Source organism: Mercenaria mercenaria, chromosome 9 (genome assembly GCF_021730395.1).
Source record: "Mercenaria mercenaria strain notata chromosome 9, MADL_Memer_1, whole genome shotgun sequence".
Lineage (NCBI taxonomy): Eukaryota > Metazoa > Mollusca > Bivalvia > Venerida > Veneridae > Mercenaria > Mercenaria mercenaria.
Genome location: NC_069369.1, coordinates 57,991,897 through 58,015,777, shown reverse-complemented (window position 1 = coordinate 58,015,777; position 23,881 = coordinate 57,991,897). Strand labels below are relative to the sequence as shown.

Here is a 23,881-nt window from a genome sequence, read left to right as displayed (position 1 = left end):
GTAAATAGGCAATTCGTTACTTTTCATCACTGCTAACCGGGGGCCGTATTCATAAAGCATCTTAAGTATAAGTATAAGAAATTGATTATTTATTTAAGTATTACTTAGGTAAGAAATTTATTTTACTTACGTATATTTGTTATTCGTAGAACAACTTAATAATTAATTCTTGGCTTTTATTGTGGACGAAAACATTAAACAAAACAACATTAATTTCAGACAGATACAACATGCACAATTATGTTTAAAGGGCTTTTATCTGAAAAACAACACTTTAATCTTACTCACGACGCTATTTTGTTTTCTGACTTAAGTCATTTCTTACGTATCTTGTTCTGTTTTATAAATAGGACTTAAGTTTTTTACTTAGACTTAAGCTGAAATCACCACAAACTTAAGTAAAATATTCAGCTTAAGTCAAAACTTACAAATAACCGACAAAGGCATGTGGCTAAGTTCACTATAAACAGCATAGGTAGGGGTTTCCAATTTATTGTATGAATTTCAAAAACGAACATGTAATATACTTTCCTTTTTTTGTAATTATAAACACCCCATATTTCACATCCATATCTTAAAATACGAACAAATATAGAATCAAACAAAGATAACTTGGTTCTAATATGAAGACCAACATTATCAAACACATTTTAGAGATTATTTTAATTAATTATTATGATCTAAGTGCTTAATCATGTAGTGCTTTTACGGCCGGTATTAATCTGAATGCAATCTTCTTCAGATTGTATGCTGTGGCTTCTTGAAATTAAAATGCTGTACTATATCATTTTCTTATAGTATATTATATACTGTCTTGTAACGCTTACAATCTCTTTAACATGCATGATATCACTTCAATTAACCGTAGAATCGTTGAATTAACTGGATATCGTAGGACCCGACTGAGCATCATTTAACAAAATATACTCAGTTCCGTGTGCACTTTTTAAGTTTAAATAAATTAAACACCTGTCCTATTTCGATTAAAAGCAACCACTTAAAGCGACTGCAACTCAAAATCTAAAATGCACACCAATTTGTTTACGAACTGATTTAAATTTTGGTACCAAACATTATAAGTTTTCATGAAAATAACCGAGAAAAAATAACAGAAAACTAAGTGCACACTTTCTTTTGGAACTGAGTGTAGAATTGCATATTTTCAAGTGTACATGAACATGCTAGACACGATTGATTCTGCCTTTGCGACCAGTGCAGATCAAGATCAGCCTGTATATCCGTGATGTGTGTTACAGCTGAATAGATAGTATGACAGGATATGATTTCGACTACACATAAAAGATCAATAATAACAAAAAAAAACAAAAAAAAAAACACACACGTATACAGGAAAAGCCACATTCAAAGAACGCAGCCGCCCATACAGCACTCCGCTGGACCTTGTCTCTTTATATATGAGCCGTGCCATGAGAAAACCAACATAGTGGCTTTGCGACCAGCATGGATCCAGACCAGCCTGCGCATCAGCGCAGTCTCGTCAGGATCCATGCTGTTTGCTTTCAAAGCCTATAGCAATTAGAGAAACCGTTAGCAAATAGCATGGATCCTGATCAGACTGCGCGGATGCGCAGGTTGGTCTGGATCCATGCTGGTCGCAAAGCCACTATGTTGGTTTTCTCATGGCGCGGCTCAATTATGGTTTATGGGTGATTTTTTACATAAAAGTTCTTGAATTTCATTTAAAACATTTAAAAGAAATGTGTCCCCTCTATCATAGCATGTGAAGGATCCCTGTGGGAAAAAATGGGTGTGTATAACTGTATATAGGTACAGAGTGACTGAGCACATGAACACATAAACGAAAACGAATACAATAATAACAGAGCAGTAACAAACAGACACAGCATGCACGAAGAAGGAACTGAGTGGTAAAATCACCACTGGGCAGTTCAAGTTACCGGCACCAGCATCACTCTTTAACGCCCACCGTGTTCCAGTATTACAAGACAGTGTAAATAATTGTGACTGCGTGATCACAGGAAGGGTGGGTTACAATGTTTGACTCGATCTCAGTATTAAGCCGTAAACACGTCCGTTTGTGAAAGAAAAAAATTAAGCAAGATCACAATCACATCTGCAGCAGAAATCGGGATTGACCGAGAATCTAGAGCGCGGTCACTCCTCTGTAGAAGACAAATTGGCCAACTACAGGGACACAGTGATATCATCATGACTGATTCCCTACAATGACATTAACCTTACACAGAACGTTTTTTTGTTATTTTTATTCACAATTCACCCATCCTTTACACATCACGGTATTGTTAGATATTAAAAAATAAATTTAATTTATATGTTTTTACGGTAAGCAGACTTTATTTTTACATGTAAATCTGAACATTCCTTACTGACAAAAGGAAACCTGTGCTCGGCGTAATGAAGATATATGATGGATTGTGAAACATATAAACTGAAGTCATACTATAAGTGTAAAACTCGCATTCAATTAATGACAAAACAATTCGTATAATAATGATTACTTCGTGTAGGTTAACTTGTTGTTGAGCGTTCTTTTGCCACACGTAAAGGGCGCATGCGCATTAAAATCAAAACATCCGGTAAAACATCCTGGCAACCAAAAGCATCGTAAAAAGGTCTATATCTTACAGGCACATCTTTCTCAGATAGAAAGATTTTTCTGAAAGTTTGCTCGCTTGTCGACTATAAAGTTTGAATTGAAAATTGCCAATAAAATATATTATGTTTAATTCAATGCGTGCTTTAATATTTTTCAAACTCAAAATCACAAAAAAATAGACAAAAATACCTTAACATTTTTAATCTTGTTTTTTGAATTCAGTCTTAACTTTTTGTAAGTTGCTTACAGACTTTATCTCAATATTACATCAGATTTAACAAGAATTAGAAACATTAAGAGGTCAGAACAATAAGCAGAAAACGATTTGTCTCATTTTCAGTGAAAAATACCAAAGATATTTTTAAAGAAATATATAGACAGACTTTATTCAAAATAAATCCCAGAAATAAGATCCAGGCCATTGCAATCTTTTAAATGCATAAAAATGACGATTAAAGAAAAAAGGACGTTTGTTTAGAATTTCAGCTAATATTGCTATAATATGAAAAGTATGGATTTTCCGATCTTTGAAACTTGACAAAAAGGACTTCTTACAATGCCTTGATATCAGCCTTAAGGTTTGTTCTATAATAAAGCACAGATGAGGTAAATCGTAACCAGTTACCATCTATATTTTTTGACAGTCTGTCTGATGAACTCTATACGCCGAGCACTAGAAAACGCCGAGCGCTGGTTCCGACACTCTACTTTTCTGATTTCGACCGGGTTTCGAAAGTTGGCTTGAACATTTCGATACATTACTCACTCGTCTTATGTCCAACAAGAGTGCCAGACTGTCACAAAATACGCCCGTCATCGAACTTGGCCTAATTCAAGGGGCATAATGCAAGAGTGCCTGGGGAGATTTGTGTGGTTATCGTACTTGGCCGAGATATTGTGCCCACAAACATTGTCAGCAAGTTTGGCGAAGATCAGATGAAAACTGTTCGACTTAGAGAGTGGACAAGGCTAAATTCGCAGTTTTTCGAGTAATTTAAAGGCCATTATTCAAGACTGCCAGGGTAATTTGGCTGATTATACAACTTGGTCGAGATATTATGCCTACAAACATTAATTGTCGGCAAGTTTGGTGAAGATCGGATGAAAACTGTTGACTTAGAGAGCGGACAAGGCTAAATTCCGACGGCTGTTTTTCGAGTAATTCAAGGGCCATAATCCAAGAGTGCCTGGGGCGATTTGGCTGGTTATCGAACTCGGCCAAGATATGTCCACAAACATTGTCAGCAAGTTTGGTGAAGATCGGATGAAAACGGTTCGACTTAGAGAGCTGACATGCTTTGGACGCCGCCCGCCCGCCACGGGTGTTCACATAATACGCCCCGTTCTTTCAGAGACGGGCGTATAAAAATGATAAAACCATCTTGTAAAGCTCAATTGAAATCAGCACATAATCGGAACTCACTGTTGAGCGGTAGCCATTTGCTGATCTGAGATGGATATGTAAAATTGTCATGTTCTCCGTAGCATGCGATAACTTCGGTCAACTTAGGTCATATATGTTATTTTGTATACATATCAAACAGTAATCGTTTTTAGCCATTTTACAGACAGTCACTATATATATGCTTTTCTTTATGATTGTGCGATGACGGGACAGATGGGAACTCAATGGTAGCTAGCTCTTAATCCACATTTTGGGACTAACTGGTTTGGTATTTGTCCCCTGCATCGATTCGTCTTGCCGTTAGTGTTGTGTCATTTGGCTAAGTCATCGAGTACATATGTTTACGTTTCCATGAGTTTTGATTATGTGTCTTTACATGAGGACATTTGTGTTTTACAATGTGTTCCCGATATCCAACTTGATACTAATCTTGCCATTTACACATTTCATGAGACTCATTCCAACACGATCATGGTGTCCTACAAGCACGAAAAGAGGAAGCATACCTGTTATATCTACATCCACTTCTGCAATGTACTTCCCAACAAATAACAATACTGATTAGACTGTTAAAAGAAGGTGCAAGGTTTAACTCAGCGAAGTTGTAGTGAAAGAAGGAAACAGTACTCCTTTGAAACAAAACACAGTTTGTTAAGTAATTATTTCCCTTTAAGTGTTATCAAATTGTTTAACAACCAAGAGAAGATTCTAAGTTATAAAGGGGCAAAACTCTGTCAAAATTCAAATTAGAGTTAGGAGATTGTTTCTACTGGAGTAGACTTTGATAGTAAATAACTGTTTTGTTTTAAGTTTTAAGTCCAAAGCTTTGATAGTAACAGTGATATTTGACTTTATTAAAAAATTCTAAGTTAAAAAGGGGCATAACTCTGCAAAATTCAAATCAGAGTTATGGGGATTGTTTCTCCTGGTGTATACTTTGATAATAAATAACTACTTTCAGTTTCAAGTCAATAGCTTTGATAGTAACAGAAATATTTGACATTTAATATCATAAACTTTAATAAACGGCGACGGCGATGCCGGGGCGAGTGCAATAGCTCTACTTTTTCTTCGAAAAGTCAAGCTAAAAAGGGATACAAGAAGAAGAATGGGCCACTCATGTACTACACCATAAGCTGCAACATCAGAGGTTTATCATAACTTGAAAGAAATTTAATTAACAGGTTTCTGTACAATTAAGCATAAATCATCTTCCAATAAAGTTTCGTTGTATGAATTGCTGCTGACGTAACGGGGGAGGCACGAGGTGGAGGGGGTATCATAGGTTAATTTTTTAAAGGTTGGAACAGTGAAACATGACCAAGGTATACACCACAATTTATAACAATTTTGATCATTTTCAATACAATACATACATGTCTTTTTGAACTTATTTCTATCTTTCTGGTTCTTAATATTAAACCTTCGAGTTTAGTATAGTCGTATAGTGCGGTCTTCAATGAAGAGGATACAAGGTCATCTGACCAATGTTTACAATAAAGACGTTTTAATTCTATGAATCCACTTAAGTCATCTGTGAGTTAGCATGTCAATTTTTTGTGGTTTCTTTCACTTACAGTTACGTCAGCAGTATTTTCTTACAGCAGTTGTATCCTGGTTCAGTACAAACAGGATATCCTAGTTTGATAAAGACATATATGTTTACGTAAAGTACATAATAGCATATTAATACCCCTTATCCTAAAAAATTTCTATAATTTACTTGTCTATCTTTCAATTTGGACAGTACCATTAACTGCTTATAAAGGGGAGCTTACCCAAAAGATACTGACTGAATGGCGAACAGTGTAGACCATAATCAGCCTGCACGGATGTGCAGGCTGATCTTGGTCTGCAGTGGTCGCAAAGGCAGAATCACTGGCCGCCAGCAGGCTAAGGGTTAATATATATGTTCACAATAAAAAAACAAGAGGGCAAAGATGGCCCTAAGTCGCTCACCTGAGTAACACACAATAACAGTGTAAACAATTATTTATTATTATTGTTTTACCTAGTGATTTCATGGAGACATTCTGACCAATTTTCATTAAGATTGGACCAAACAACGTGTAAACAAGCTTATTCTTTGATTTGACCTGGTGACCTAGTTTTTTGACCTTACATGACCCAGATAAAAATTCATCTGATATTTCATGCACACAAACATTCGGACCAAGTTTTATGCACATCAAATGAACAAGAGTGTTAACAAGCTTTTCCTTTGATTTGACCAGGTGACCTAGTTTTTGACCATAATATGACCCAGTTTTGAACTTAGCCTAGGAATCATCAAGATAAACATTCTGACCAAGTTTCATGAAGATAGGGTCATAAATGTGGCCTCAGGACTGTTAACAAGCTTTTCCTTTGATTTGACCAGGTGACCTAGTTTTTGACTCCATATGACCCAGTTTGTCATAGAAATCATTAAGATAAACATTCTAACCAAGTTTCATGAAGATAGGGTCATACATGTGGCCTCTAGGTTGTTAACAAGCTTTTCCTTTGATTTGACCTGATGACCTAGTTTTTGACCAGACATGACCCAGTTTCGATCCAGGCCTAGAAATCATCAGGATGATCATTCTATGCAAGCTTGTATCAAATCAACCTCTATATGGCTGAAAGGGCCAAACTAGAAAATTTTGCCCCTTTCAGGGGCAGTAACTCCAGAACCCATGATGAAATCTAGTCGGTTTTCGAAAGGAACTGAGATCTTATTGTGACTTAAGTTGCGTGTAAGTGTGGTTAAAATCAAATATAAAATGTCACTTCTATCGTGTTCACAAGGTAAAAATTAACAAATTTTGGCTCTTTCAGGGGTCAATCAGGGGCCGTAACTCCAGCACCTATGATTGGATCTGACAGATTCATCATAGAATCCGAGATTTATTGTTGTTAAAGATATTTTGCAAGTTTGTATCAAATCAAACCATAAATGAAGTCTCTATATGGCTGCAAAAGCCAAAATAGCACATTTTGGCCTTTTAAGGGGCCATAACTCTGGAACCCATGATGGGATCTGGCCAATTTTCAACAGGAACTCAGATATTATGCCAATACAAGTTGTGTGCAAGTTTGATTGAAGTTGATTGCAAAATGTGGTCTCTATCATGTCCACAAGCCAAAAATAGAAAATTTTTGCCCTTTAAGGGGCCATAACTCTGGAACCAATGACGGGATCTGGCCAGTTTTCGAAAGGAACCAAGATATTCTGCCAATACAGGTTGTGTGCAAGTTCGATTAAAGTTGAAAGCAAAATGTGGTCTCTATCGTGCTTACAAGCCAAAAATAGCAAATTTTGGCCTTTTAAGTGGCCGTAACTCTCAAACAAATGACGGGATCTGGCCAGTTTTTGAAAGGAACCGAGATATTATGCCAATACAAGTTGTGTGCAGGTCTCATTAAAATTGATTGCAAAATGTGGTCTCTATCGTGTTCACAAGAAATTGTGAACGGACGACGGACGGACGGACAACGGACAAAATGCGATCACAAAAGCTCATTCTGTCACTATGTGACAGCTGAGCTAAAAATGCTAAAAATCCACTCAGAATCTGGTGATCATAGTAACAAAAGACAACATTTCTTTTTTCAAACATTTATTTGAAGTAGCACAGTGCATTTTAAGAGAAAAAAAAACTATTCCTATATAGTACATGATGTGTTCTGTAAAAGTTTCCATTCTAACGTTATATAGCTGAATCAACAAATTAACAATAACACTAACATATAATGTCTCAGTAACATTACTAACACAGGTATGTTCTACTGCTAAAAGTTTTCTGAAAGACTTTCGTTTCTCTGTGGACGCTTTCAAGTGGCTGTAACACATAACATACATGCCCAGTCCCTTCACAGGTGACAGATCTTTTTTTTCCAAATTTTTTCTTTCACTTTTATGGTATTAAAGTGTTTTTTACATAGTATCTTTTAGTACACCCTACATAATTCACTTTATGGCACATTCAACAGGATATGAAATATAATTCATACACACATTAGATTTTTTTTGTTGAAAACATCTTGTCTATACGTTTTCTCCCTTTTTTTTTTTTTTTTGCTCTGTCAACCCTGTTGTGTTGGACTGGCATGTCACATAAAAAGCTCCTCAGTAAAATAAAACAGTTTCGATGCTTCAGAAAAGCTTCGGCTTGCTCTTTAAAGACCTTGACACTGGTTGATAATGCTCTGGTAAATGTTTGTAATTGTGGAAATTTTATTTCATAAAAAAGTGCTATTCTGTAACACACCAGTATTTAAGTTTTGACCAAAAGTAATAAAAGCAAATAGCACACAAACAGAAAATTTTTAAATATGTTTACATGACCTTTTCCATTTTGTTGAACTAATTAACTCTGAGCTTCAACTTTAAAAGAAAAAGTTTGTTATACTTAACAAGACACTTGGTAACAATTAGGTTAGGCTCGGCTTTATTTTTATTTTCCTCCACTAGAATAAATTCCTATAAAGCAGTTTTGGCACAAGCTAAGCCAGCAGGACATGCAGAGTGCTGGGACAAACAACTTGTTGGATCATAGATACTTTTTCAAGCAGAGTCTACTACAAACTGAATCAGAAATTCCCAGAAACCGGCAGAACTACGTCTGATTAAGCCTTTTTCAAAAAGCTCTTTTTAAGGCAAATTTACTCTGAAGATAAAAGTGTTTTTGTTTTTTTTTGGTTTGGTTTAACATCACACTAACACAATTATGTCATATGGCGACTTTCTAGCTTTTGAAGACTGATGGAAGACTTCAGGTGCCCGTATTGGTGTTATTTCACCACAGACTGGCTCCTGGTTAAAAGCACAGACGCTCCAAAATCAATCGGCTGGCTACATCACATGAAAAAAATTCTACACCCCAAATGAGGTTTCGAACCCAAGGGTCAAGTGACTAAAAGTCATCAATCTTTACTACTCGGCCATGGAGATCCATGAAGAGAAAAGTATATCTAACCATTTAATTTAAAAGAGAAAACATTTTTAACTTTTAATGAAAGTCATGATTAACTGCAACATCAATAAAAATCACAATAACAACAAAAGCATGATGATAACTATAAGTTAAAGTTACTCGACTCTGTATCAGTCTAAAATATGCATTAAAACAGGCAATAGTTTTCTGTGTGCATATCACCAGGCAATAGTTTTCTGTGAGTTTAGTTAAAAAAATTTAACGATTGCCCATCCAAAAGGCCATCAAAACTTGCATGACCATGACATGCCCAATAATGAATGCCTAAAATTATATTTAGTGTTTGAAAGATGGGGGAAATTTGAATAGTCATGTTAGAAAAGCTTTTCTGAAGAATGTGTATTTATTTCCAGATGTTAGATCACTGAGTGGTATTCAATACTGTTGGTGGTGTCTTTTACAGAACATAACCAGTATCACTGAATATTTAAGGTCTCCCTTTGTCTTAGACATGTCAGAGAAATTACTTTATTTATGTGATATTTCCCATGCATTATAGCAGATACCCTTTTAGGACTGTGTCACAGCCTGGGACTTTGTGAACAAAAAGCTTTATTCAAAAGAGGTGCTATCAAACTAACTTTAGAGAATTTAGAAGATTCTTTGGCTTAGTACTTCAAACACAATTTTAAGCCGATACAGAAATCCAGTACCATAAAACGCATGATGAGCTGCCTAGATCTTTGATCACTAAATGCAGTTGGAACTTAACACAGATACACTGATACACATCTCTCTTAACATATTTCAACTTAACTTTCCTCTAAATAAGAATATGGAAGATTTTAAAACCTAATGAGCCGACATAAATAAATCACTATTTAAAATGTTTAAAATCAGCATCTATTAAAAATTAAGTCAAACAGTTACAGCAATATACAATAAATTGTTTCATACACAAATATCTTTTTATTAACCAGCAATAGTTCATATGTTCCATGGAGCAGTTATTGCAAAAATCTAACGAGCATTGGAAAATCAATTGCATTATAAAAATCTGTGTAAATACAGAATGAATATTTCAAACAGTAAATCCTTTCCTGGCAATACAAACAAGCTAGGTTTAACAGGATGCATAAAAAATCGCAACTAAATAGTTCCTTTCCTTCTATCACTAAAATGTAGAGCAAAATGGGTACCAATAAGGTACCTACTAGATACTATCAATGTATGTGTGTTCAGGTTTAATGTCTATTTCAACAACTTTTCAGTCACGACCGGGTCTACTTGTATCAGTGAGCACAGCACCCAACTTTATAGTGCTGTCTTACTGGAATATCACGCCGTAGACACGTGACATGATATCCCACATTATACTGACACCGGGCTGACCACACAATAAGCAGACAAATGTTGTACATACTACAATATCATTCAATGACATTTACTTTTTATGTGCACTTGTTGTAGTGGAAACAAATTCTCCAAAAAGCACCCAGAATTGAAGCCTTATGAACAGAATTATGTTTACAAGAGTTGGCAAGCAAACACAAACTTAAGCTCTAATTCTCAATAGTACAGGGCTAGTTAATCTTATTTTATGTATCTTTAATCAAGCTGATTATACTGTACTGAATATTCTGTTTATTCCTAATAATACATGATAACGGTGATATACCCGGACGAATTTGTAGCCACCAAGAAACAGTGTTACCATAGTGTTATTTTATCTGATATTTTACATATATCAGACTCAGAATTACATATAACGGAAGCCAATTTTAATTTAAAATCTCTGAATGAGATATATGCCAGCAAGAGTATTGCACTTGGGCTTATACCCTCGTTTAATTATTCTAAGGGACATAGAACTTTTTTGTTGTGTTTAAATAATTTACAACACTTCTGTAATGTATCATTTCTTAAACCTTTTTAAGATAATATTCAATGCAGTTTTTTTACAACGCTGTATTTTTTGGAGTACATTTAACAAACAATATATCAACAAAATGAATATGATCAAGCAACACTGAAAGACAGTTTAACACTTCTACATAAATAAATAATGGCCGCAAACTTAACAGCTTTGTACTCAGCGTGCTGTAACATCAACCATCAAGAAATGCAAAAATTGTGTGCAAGCTACCTGTTTTTTTCTTCTTTTTTTTTTCGGAATATTAGGTATATCCGATTACAAATCGAACAGGAATGTACAAAGATATTAACGACTTAATTTCGGCATAGTACGTTAGAATCGTTGTGGCATCTGTTTGTTTGAAAACATCCTTCTTTCATTTCATTTTAACTCTGTTTCCATAACCATGCATAAAATTGGTAACATATCAATTGCACACGTAACAACTTGTTAACAATCAGATCCTACTTAAAAACCTGAGCACCATTGTCAATAATAAATATGGGTACAGTTACCTTCCAAATGTATTGAACAGACCAAAAACTTTATACAAAACTAACAATCATACTCTTAGTTAACATTATGGCAGTTTTACACCACGTCTTTGAGATATGTAAAGCTTGAAAGTTTTCTATTATGCAGCGACAAAGTGGAAAGATATGTCTAATTTCTAAAGAAACACAACATTCATTCAATCTTCTAATACACTTTTCAATACTTGGATGCCACCTAAAATGTATTTTTCTAATACAGTAAATAAAACTCCTAAGAGGTAAAATACATGCCATATCTTGTCAAAAAGACGAAAATATAACTCTATATCTTCCCCTTCAGGGAACTAACAATACACTGCCCTTCATAAATAACCATTACATATCAAGCACTTAACTTAATACAAGCTTCTTAAGTAAAAGGCGAAATTCTATGCAATAAATAATATAATTACTGATTTATTGAAAGCATATACATCTTTTTTCGGAATGAAATCTTCAGCACTTGGCTGTCGACAGACATGTCAAATAATTTATTCTTGAAAACTGACCCTCCTGTGTCATCTTTACATCATTCAGTGATCGTCTAATCACAAATTACCACTAAGGACTTCATGCCAAGGATGATGGATTCTTTTTACTGTCAAAATTTATTCTAGATTTCAACTTTTTAACACTGTGAACAATTCTCAAAATTTATTTTGGTGTTCAAATATTTTTGCAGGGCAGTGTATCTACAATGATCATGAATTTGACACACTTAAAATTAACACTGTGTTCATGAGATTCAATCACCGAAACATGAGGGGTTTCAACAATAAAAGTGCCCCTATATAACATTCATCCCTTGATAAATATTAAGCTAAAATCTTTACAGATTCCCCAATCTAAGTGAAAGATACAGCAAAAAGTCCTGGTGTGTGTTGTAGTGATACATGTTGTTTTGTACGATTGGTAGTTCTATTTATATCACTTCTGGATTATAGAAAGTCCATTAGTTTCTTTCAGGATGTTGTTAAGAAACCGAAAGATCGTTCATATTACTGGCAAGGGCATTTTGCTCTTTCTGTCTTCTGACTCTGTCGGCGACAGCAGCAACAAGGGCAGCTCCCTTTCCACTTCCGTCGTGAGACAACATTAATCGAAACTGGAATATAATAATAATTGCTTTAAACAAAGAACTAGAAACTACTGTGAAAGCATTAAAAAATGGTGAAGGATTTATTATCTTGGCTGCCCTAATCTATTAAATTAAACTGCAACAAACAATTAAAATGTCAGCCTATTTTTGTATTCTACCAATTTATGGATTGGACAATTAATTTGTTTAAAAATCTTGATGCCTTAATCTTTAGTAGTGCTTTTATAAAACACTAGAAACCGTAACTCAGGATCAAGTTCTAAAACTAAGATAAATCTTAAGTCTCCATTTTGTAAATATCAAAAGTTCAACATGTCAACTAACCAAAGCTTTAAGATAGAATGAAATGATGACTTCAGAAGTTTGACCTTTCATTGGACTACAGGCATGAATTTATATTCTTTTCCCTTAATTTACAAATTTAAACACATATATACAAAAGCAACAATCTAAGTTAGAAGTACACCAAAGTACTAACTTGTTTGTTTAACTTTTGTTGTTTAGGGTTTAACGCAATTCTTCAACAGTATTTCAGTTATGCAACAGCTGGCAGTTAACCTTACCAGTGTTCCTGGTTTCTGTACCAGAACAAACCTGTTGTCCGCAAGTTACTGCCAACTTCCTTACATGAATCACAGGTGGAGGCCAAATGATTTCAGACCCAATGTCTTTTATCAAATCGTCACAGAGAACATACACCTTGCCCGAGGATAGCTCATGACCCCGTGATCCATAGATCTACACTCTCACTACTGAGCTAAGTGTGGGGGCTTTGTTTAACTTTGTTTCAACAGGTATTTATTTCAAAGTACTGTGAAATCATCATATTTCATGGGCATAAAATTTCCTATGTTTGATCAAAACAGGTAATGCATGGGGATATGGTTGTAAATTTCAACTTTTGAACATAAATTGAATTGGAATTTTCCTTGTTCGCTGGGATTTACTAAACCATTACATCCACAAAAATTAGAACTCCATCAATATTCATGAATGATTTTACAGTAATTCATATATCCAAGTATTGTTAGAATTGAAAGGGTATTTGGGTACATACCTTAATACCAGGGGTTACAAGCTGCTGTATTTTTTCCATCATCAAATCATGGAAGTGTGGGTGGAATCTATACAGTGATCCGTCCACGGCAACAGCAACATCTGGTCTGTTCATTTTGTTCAACAAGCAAGCGATACCTATACAACATAAGTAAATACCATGTAAGTATTCGATTGAAATGGTAAGCACATGATATGTACACAAAAACACCACTTAAGTATTCAATTTCAAGGTTTATATAAACAAGGAAAACAAAGGATGTTTGCTCTAAAAGCAGCATATGTTCTGAAATTTCCCTGTAGAAAATGTATTAAAGCTTGAATTACCTATATACAATATCAATGTCTCCCAACTTCTTTTTAATACAGCAGTTTTAGATATTTTTGCATTACTAATCAAATTTTCCTAAAATTTACATCAATGCAGTAACCATAGATAAAAAGCCAGAAATAAATGAAAATATATCTCTTTACCATTATTTGTAGCATTCTTATTCTTGATTTCAGATTTACCTCCCTTGAACTGTTGTTTAGATTTCTAAATTTGCTTTTTACAGTACTAAATTTCTTAAGATGTTATGTTACCTGCAGAAGCAAGGTATGCAGCTCTGGTTGAAATAAGACAGCACACATGCTGCACGATACGACAGTCTTCCTCTGTATGACTGGGGATTCCAAGTTCTTCAAACACCTGTTTTGTGTTCTTGAAATGGTCATCTACATCACTGAAAAGGAACACAATGTGGTCTTATTGACTTATTACTTTAAAAAAAAATTACAATAGTTACCACTGTGGAGCAGTCAACACCTTACTAACTAGTTTTACTGCTGATCACCAAAAACACCGCTTTAGTACTGCGCATATCATCTTCACGAGGTTAACAGTTTTATAATCAAAGGCCTGAATGGCCTGAGTCGGCTAATGATTGATGTACTGACAGTATAGTCTACCAGTTTCAGTTTGTTTTTAGTTTTTTTCTTAAAATTTCATAACACAGCTCGATATTTACCCAAAATATTATATCCGGATACGATTACACTTTTCGCCAGTTTGACCAATATATTTTACAAATTGTGATGATACGAAGACATTTAGCAGCAATTGGCAGTATCTGACATTGAAGTTTACGGTTAAATTACCTCTTATTTAAATCTTTTCATAAAAAAGTTGTTTTGTTTCGCCAAACATAGACGATCTACTTTCGATTTCAAAAACTACAAGAAAATACAATTTAATGTTTCGCCGATTTGTTTATTTCTCGAAAAATAAGAGTTAAAATCATTTTTAATATCAGTGGTAACTAAACAAACCAGTAAGAGCTTCTTTTTCCGAGAATTTATCCGTTTACTGTCTGCAAAATTCAACCCACGCAAAGTTTATAGAAATCATACGATGCGTGTTTACGTTTAATGTGGGAGAATTAAGGCTGATCGGCTATGTTACCTAACGCATCCAGACGATTCAGATTTTGTTTTTAAAAAAAGCATTGTGTGCGTTTCTGTAATTTTATATATGTTTTTATACGCTTAGAAATTATTAGACATGCGTATTTGCATTATTTCTATACGTAATTTACACTAATACGCATCTTATCTGGAGCCCTGCTGGAACTATTTTTTGTCTTTCGCTGGATGTTACCCAAGCTTTGTAAGCCTGCGCAATTCTTAAAATGCACATTTATGCTTAATGAGTTACATTCGAGAATTGCACAATTACAAGTCATAAATATGACAGATTACATCGTATATTGGTCATAGCAAAGGGAATTGACACAACTTAACTTCATTCATGCAGTGAACTGTTTGAAGTTTGAGAAATCTAATGGAACTACATCCCTTCACTGTGTTATTTGGTCCATTTAGAGAATCGTTGGATAGCAAGGACTCGTCAAAAGGCTTTCAGCCTTTAGCCGACTCAAAAATTTCCCAGCTGTTAAGAAAATATGGAGCCGACACAACGGATGGACAGACACGCCCGAATAAAAAATATAGCCTCCAGATACTTTGTATCTGGGGCTAAAAGAATTATTTACCACCAATGTTTTGTTCTTCAACTCTATATGTTATCAGCTGCAGACATATTGTACATGGAAAAGTGATATCTTCTACAGTAATTACATACATAGTATATGGATGCTGATCAATATTGTTGTGAAATAGACAATAACACTCGTAACAGCTGCCACAGATTTCATGTTTTGACAGTAGGTAAGTAAGTATATAGAATATAAATCAATAACGTTAATGTTTACAGTATAAACATAGCTAATAAGAGTGACTGTATAATGACTAAGCTGTCAGTAAACTGTCAGTCGCTCAACCTGGAGGTCATGGGTTCAAGCCTCTCTGGGGTCATGACAACACCCTGCTATAAAATACCAGCATTGGGCTTTCCAGGAAGCAGACTCTTGAGTGATTCAATGAAGCTAAACACTTTTATCACAATCAAAGTAATAATAAATCATTACATGCAAAGTAAATATAATTTAATGCCATAAGCAAGTTAACATTGTTGCTACTGCTGCAAGAGTTGAAATATTTCACAAGTGTATGTTGTAACAGGTACTGAAAAATTTCATCAGTCTTCAAGGTTCCAAAGCTGTTGCTAAATCTTGGTAAAAAGATTTCATCAGACTGTATATACTATATAATTTAATCAGTTCTATTTTTAGAAGACTAATAGAATCTTATATATTTTACTTTCTTTATTCAAGCGATTCAATTACCTTTCAATTTCAGACACGTATTTAGTGTAGAATCTCCCCATAGTATGAAGTTCCTCAGAGCCACGACCACCGAACAAGAGACCGTGTTTGCATAACTTTGCAAGGACAAGACGAACAATCTCTCCCATGTACATACCAGATATCATTTTCTCATACCTGCAATAGTATAATAAAAGTCCATAAAGTACAAAAAATGTTGTATCACAAATAGATATTGCGAAATCATAATTACTGTGGTTTCACTTGACAGATACTGTAAAATCAATGAATTTTGTAGGCATAAAATTTCATGGTTGTGGGAAAAATGGCTATTTTTTTGGACTTAAAACTTTTTGTATGTAAAGCAAGTAATAAACAAATTTAAAGTTTTCCGCCAAAAGATGTTGCATTTTAAGTGATAAACAAAAAGTCTGTATTTACGTCTGTCTTCCAGGATTTATAGAATGTTTGTCGACTTTTCTGTCATATTCCGTTTTCATAAAGTCCATGGCTCCATCATCTCCCAGTGCTCCCCATTCTGTGTTGATAATGACTTGCTGTGGCTCCTCCCAGTCACCGTCCCATAATTCAACATTTTCTAATCGCTCAATGTAGCACGCATTTGTACCAGTACCTGGAAATAGTTATAAGGACAATTTTCAAATAAATGTCAAATTTACACAAATATTTGACAACTTCTCCACTTGAATCATACGGAACGCACCATTTACACCGCTTGGGATTCAAACTTTTCAACGTCTCTCCTTGTGTAAGTTTTGATGTAGTCTCAAGCCATACAGCCTATTTATCTTGTATACAGGGATAGTTTACTAGCTTAGTATCATCCTTCTTGAGGACCAGTAAAAAAAAAAAAAGATTCCATTGTCCAAAATATCCAAAGATGTGGACTAAAAGCCTCATAACTGCCTTGTATGGAAGGCAAGTACATCTGAACCTAAGCAGATGCATGTGTACTCATATAAAACATTATGTGAGCCGCGCCATGAGAAAACCAACATAGTGGGTTTGCGACCAGCATGGATCCAGACCAGCCTGCGCATCTGCGCAGTCTGGTCAGGATCCGTGCTGTTCGCTTTTAAAGTCTATTGCAATTAGAGAAACCGTCAGTGAACAGCATGGATCCTGACCAGACTGCGCGGATGCGCAGGCTGGTCTGGATCCATGCTGGTCACAAAGCCACTATGTTGGTTTTCCCATGGCACGGCTCATATATGTCACTAGCATGTTCAAAATGAGAAATGAGTATTTCCTTGAAACCTCAAGATGACAGAAAATATAGTGAATATATTTATGACAAGGACAAAGTTATGAAATCTTGTCTGTTTTTAATCACAAAGGCATTAATTATTTGTGAACTAGTGCATATAACCCGTTTTAGTTTGGCGTGCGGCTAATTGTTTCTGAAAGAATGTAAATATTCACATGTCTTTCTGACTGATGATATGTGAGAGCTTGCTGTTTATAAAAGGAAAAAAAAAATGTATAGATTTTTTTTTTCAATTTTATGATACATGTCAGTTTAAACAGTCTGTCATTTCACAAGAGAAAAAGTTAGTAGATACTTTAATGTCATATTTCAAGTACCAGCCTGTACAACTCTGATAATATCTCTGAACCAAGTTTATCAGTCTGTCATTTCACAAGAGAAAAATAGTTAGTAGAACCTTTAATGTCATATTTCAAGTACCAGTGTGTACAACTCAGATAATATCACTGAACCAAGTTTATAAAGGGGCGACTGCAGTAAATTAAATAGTATATAATAATTATGCAAATAACTTTCATCATGTTCCAAAATAACCCCAGCACCAATTTGCCTTACTTCACTTAAATTCCTATGATTTGTTACCTATGCGGTAACATTATGTAAATGTATTTTATTATATCATCCAGCGGAAACTTGTCTTATGAACATGCAAATTTGTAGTAAATTTGTCATAAATTAAAACATTTAAATTAATTACCGCTGGCTTTGAAGTTTCAGTTTTGTTCTTATCAGCATGTACTTAGCCAAAATAAAGAAATCTTGGCAGGGGGCTCAAATGTAACAAATAAATCACTTTTAATCAGTGCAAAACCACAATAGATGCCTTTTATTTCCATTTTATAGCTCTTCTATTTTGTGAAAGAACACTCCTTAATAAATAGATATCTAGACAGCCTTTGAGTGCACCCATATTAACATTATATTCATTTTTTATAGACACCTTTGCAGTATGTCGGCTGATAAATTGCCAAGAAAGAGTGACAACAGAGCAATGTGGCATGTTCTAGGCAGAATTTAGTAACGAAAGAAAAAACACTTTTTGAACAGAAGGTAAAACATGCAGAAGTATTTCAACTGTGTTATTCACAGGGTACAATCCTAATGCAAAATAGTACGTTTTTATCTGTACTAGACTTTAAAAAAAAAATCAACAAAATAATATTTATGATTTCTAATTATTTCAAAATAAGATTAAGTATAGGTATAGGCACAGCCGCGTGACCAATTTAATTTGATAAATGCTTACTAATAAACACTAACCTGTTTAGTGTTTGAAATTACTTTTTGTTTAATATGTGACTTACCGGGTTAATAAATGACTGGAAGTAAATGCTGATTTACCAAAATAAATTTACCAATAATTTGAAAAATACTGCAATGCCATTGGACAAAAAATAATTTCAAACACTAACCATGTTCAGAATGTTAATATTTGACATTTTTAGGGAGTCATGCCATTTTAAACGTTTTACCTTGATGTTAGCTGGACATTTGCCCAGAGTCTAAGACTAGATTAAACTGGTTAAAAATTCTGTTTTATATAAAACCAAACTGGCATTTACCCAAAACACGTGTTAACTGTTCACCATTATTGCACTTAACTACCTGGTCTTCCAACAATATATTATTCCAGTTCGAAGTTGAATATATAATTGATACACTTTATTTCTATTGATTGTAAATTTCTATATGTCAATATTGGTTTAATGGTTTGTCCTACTTAAACCCTTACCCTGCTAAATTTCTATAATGAACTTGTCCATCTTTCAATTTGGACAGTACCATTACCTGTTAAAAGGGGTGCTTACCAAAAGAGATACTGACTGAATGGTGAACAGTGCAGATCATGATCAGACTGCATGGATGTGCAGACTGACCATGATGTACACTGGTCGCAAAGGCAGAATCAATCATGTAAAGCATGAAAAGGGTTAACATCTGAAACCACTAATAATAAATTTGTCTGCCTTTAAAAAATGAAAATAAACGTTTGTGAATCTGAATATTTATTTATTCATTCTAATGTCATCGTTTTAAAAAAAGAACTGACAAACAGTATTGCAGGATATCATTTTCTTGAGAAAAATTTTAAAAATCATTAAGTGTAAATTTTTTAAAGTATTATTTCATGTAATTCTTTTTGTGCATTTCTTGGTGAAAATATTTTTAAAACATCTTAAACATGTTGAAGTTAAAATATATGCGAACAAATATTGAAATGACTGTATCCAATTTAATGTGACGTCAGTTGGAGCTAGAGTGGTAAGACTGAAAAGGTGGATACATGCAAAAAGACAGGCCTCCTTTACGTATGTGTGTCGGTGCACATCTCTAACATGATCACGCTCAAGTCATGTAGCAGTTGTAACCTTCAAACACCCTACATTTAAGTTTGTACCTTTGAATTTTGTAAACAATGTCTGTAGAAAACGCTTTAATTCTGTCCGCTTAATCCATTCATGCTCTCATGTAAGTCCAGAGCTCCAGATAAGATGCGTATTTGCATAAATACGTTTTGAAATTTACAAAAAACGCATTTAAAATCAAACCTACGCATACTGATACGCATTAAAACAAGAGCACCGCCTTGCGGGTGCTGATGCTCATCTGATTTTTTTTTGTGTAATAGAAATATTGTCCTACCCATGATTTTCTAAGTCTAAAAAGGGCCATCATTCTTGCAAAAAGCAGGATAGAATTATGTTTCTTGATGTACAGTGTCCACTTATGATGGTGAAAAACTGTTGCAAGTTTTAAAGCAATAGCTTTGATAGTTTATGAGAAAAGTTGACTTAAACATAATACTCAACCAAGAAAATGATTTTCTAAGTCCAAAAGGGGCAATAATTATTTCAAAAAGCAGGATGGAGTTATGTTGCTTGCTGTACAGGGTCAGCTTATGATGGTGAACAAGTGTTGCAAGTTTCAAAGCAATAGCTTTGATAGTTTAAGAGAAAAAGTTGACCTAAACATAAAACTTAACCAAGAAATCTGATATTTTCTAAGTCCAAAAGGGGCCATAAATCTTGCAAAAAGCAGGACGGAGTTATGTTTCTTGCTGTACAGGGTCAACTTATGATGGTGAACAAGAGTTGCAAGTTTTAAAGCAATAGCTTTGATAGTTTAGGATAAAAGCTGACCTAAACATAAAACTTAACCAAGAAAACTGATTTTCTAAGTCCAAAAGGGGCAATAAATCTTGCAAAAAGCAAGATGGAGTTATGTTTCTTGATGTACAGGGTCTGCTTATGATGGTGAACACGTATTCCAAGTTTCAAAGCAATAGCTTTGATAGTTTAGGAGAAAAGTTGACCTAAACATAAAACTTAACCAAGAAATCTGATATTTTCTAAGTACAAAAGGGGCCAAAAATCTTGCAAAAAGCAAGATGGAGTTATGTTTCTTGCTATACAGGGTCAGCTTATGATGGTGAACAAGTATTCCAAGTTTCAAAGCAATAGCTTTGATAGTTTAGGAGAAAAGCTGACCTAAACATAAAACTTAACCAGGCAACGCCGACGCCGACAACCGCTCAAGTGATGACAATAACTCATCATTTTTTTTCAAAATATCAGATGAGCTAAAAACGGGATACGTATTTTACTCGATTTAAGTGCGTAATCCAATTTTATCGTAAATCAAGCACATCCTTTTTGTAATCGAGTACAACAAACAAAATGGTGTCTCATAAAAGCAAACGCAAACGATATCGTAAAATAATGCCATTTTCTTCTTCAAGTATATTAGTGTGTGACAGGAGATGACTCGGACAATGCCTATCGCTAAGCACGTGATCTATGATATATAATGGGTAACTGTTGAAAAAGCCGAAGCACACACATGTTGGTGTTTCTGAAAAAAACATTGACAGTCAAAGTATCACTGGCTGTTGATATATCGCAGTGGTCAGTAACTGAAATTAAGATGTAGTGTAAGATGTAATGTATGCAGTAAACTAAATGTTAAAACTATTTGAATGAAGGCTCAAAAATATTCAGGAAAACAGCATTAGTCGACAAAGGCACTTCAGCGGAGCACATGAATATCAGAAAATTATACAAACAGTTATTATTATTACCCTTTTAAATGATTTCGAATTCTGAAAAACCATTTAGAATTCTAAAATACCCTTTTGAAAAAACATCTAGGAGTAAAATACCATTTGAAAAAAAAACTAGGGGGTAAAATACCCTTTAACCTAAAATCTTATCTGGAGCTCTGTAAGTCTATAGTTTTGGCATTCAGTCTATAAAGTTTTCTTATCTAACTGTGAAATGACACAGTTTTATTCAAATACATAAATATTTATATCCTTAGCCCAATAACCTATGACTTTGGATAAATAACTGATACAAAAGGCCCCGTCTACTTAGCAATGGCTTCAAACATTTGTCATTAATCTTCCAACAATCAAAATGTTTTGACAGACTATTGAATTTGGCAACATTACAAAAAGCGGTGACATTCTTTATTGACTGACTGTTGGCTGATTTAACATATATTGACTAAAACCCCAAATAAGAGATACAAGATCATTTTGCGTCATGCTTTATGTAACATATCGACAAAAACCACATTCAATATATAATGTGCCTAAAGGCAAAACATTGATGTAATGTTACTCTTCAATGATGTCAATATTTTTTTGCGATAAAGAAATACAGTTGAAACTCGGTATCTCGAATTCCTGGGGATCAAGCGTTTTACTAAGATATAACCGTAATTTGACTTAAAAATAATTTTTTGTGCATGTGTTTTTGAGCTGGGATTTGAAAATGTCTTCGAGATAGCCAAAATTTTGAGATAAGTGTGTTCGAGATATAAAGTTTCAACTGTATAAAAAAATTCTACAGGAATGACTGACTCCCATAAAAAATACTGTAAAATTACTCCCTTACTGGTAAAAAAATTTGTGTTGAAAAACCTGGTAAAAATTTTGTGACGAAAAAAGGTTATTGGGTGTTATAAATGTGAGAAATAAATTGAGAAAGTTAGTATTCAGAAAGCAATCTGAAATTAAGGCAACATTTCTGCATATTTTTAGTTAAAAGTGACACCCTGTTGCTGCATTTTGTAATTCATTTTGTGCTTCGCATCCATTTTTCATTTTTAATATTGTATCAAGCTGTGTACTGAAATGTTTAGTTTTTAACATGTGACACTTACCCAAAATAAGACCTATTGCACATAGATTATCACTGTGAGCACATGACATCAGTGCACCTACAGTGTCGTTGATCACAGCTAAACAATTCACCTTCATATCCTGCAAAGAAAACAAAAATGCAACTGATTTCTTTACATTTTCTGTACAGAAATTTACTAGTCATGTACACTTCCTGGTTTATTTTATTAGCTAGTATAAACTTATAGCCAAAATTAAGCACTTGCATTCTTCAACTTGATTTTTCATCTTGAGGCCTATTGACAAACAGAATTTTAGTCAATTTTTGAAATGTTTCAATTTCCAGTTTGGTGTTAATGTTTTAGTTATGGTAATAAAATTTTCAATAAAACTTTTTCACTGAAGCCCTATAAAAACCTGTTTAGATTAACTTTTATAATTTCAAGTGGTGAAATTCCCTGCATTACTGGACAGCAATATGTAACATATAACAGCAATAAAACCAATCTTTCCTTCCACTGGAAAAAAAACCCCACTATCTTTAAACAAATGTCAAGAGTTTCTCAGTTCTTACCCCTCTCCTCTGGATGGCTTCATGCAGTAGTTTGACAATATCGTTCCCCTCTACCCCTTCACATTTGAACCCCTTGGTCCAGTTAGTAAGGATGGCCCTGTCGAGTCCCTCCTGTCGACAGGGGAACGAGAACGTGAAACCCAGTGGCAAGTGTTTGTCCATTAACTGATGGTCTTTCATAAATTTAAAGATACACTCTGCTATATGGTCAAACAACTGAAAACAAAGATAGCAAAAATAAGGTCATATTTTCTTTTCTTTTTTTGTCTCACATTATGCTCTAATGTTTTGAGCTATGTCATGTTCACATGACTGATAATATCTATCTGGTCAACATGAAATATAATGGAAATTTTGCATACAGATGACTTCCTTATACGCTACTTGTTCAATGAAAAATCAAAACCTGATGTTAAAAAGTAGATCTATCTTCTATTCAATGCATACATTAACACCAAAATACGCGATGTAATTTTACAATAAAACAGGAAAGAAAGCGTTTTATCGGGACCAGTGTTATTATGTCTAGTACATTTTTTTTATCAACTCTGGCTTAATTTGTGCAAATTTACACTGCACAAATGTAAACTTTCATCTTTATTTACTTGTAAAATGTCACCTATCAATGTTGTTTCAACAAAGTGGACTGAAAAATCCTTGCAT

At 34.3% G+C, this 23,881-nt stretch overlaps 1 protein-coding gene across 1 annotated transcript in view; it reads right to left on the bottom strand.

Annotated features, from left to right (window-relative positions):
• LOC123546218 (hexokinase-2-like) overlaps positions 1 to 23,881 on the bottom strand; it is a 92,907-nt gene that overhangs the window by 50,457 nt on the left and 18,569 nt on the right. The window contains exons 4-10 of the mRNA XM_053550579.1: positions 23,219 to 23,434; positions 22,686 to 22,785; positions 16,673 to 16,865; positions 16,253 to 16,408; positions 14,112 to 14,251; positions 13,528 to 13,664; positions 12,349 to 12,476 (exon numbers count right to left, since the gene is read on the bottom strand). Of these exons, the coding sequence (XP_053406554.1) occupies positions 12,349 to 12,476; positions 13,528 to 13,664; positions 14,112 to 14,251; positions 16,253 to 16,408; positions 16,673 to 16,865; positions 22,686 to 22,785; positions 23,219 to 23,434 (1,070 nt within the window). The remainder of the gene's footprint in view (positions 1 to 12,348; positions 12,477 to 13,527; positions 13,665 to 14,111; positions 14,252 to 16,252; positions 16,409 to 16,672; positions 16,866 to 22,685; positions 22,786 to 23,218; positions 23,435 to 23,881) is intronic.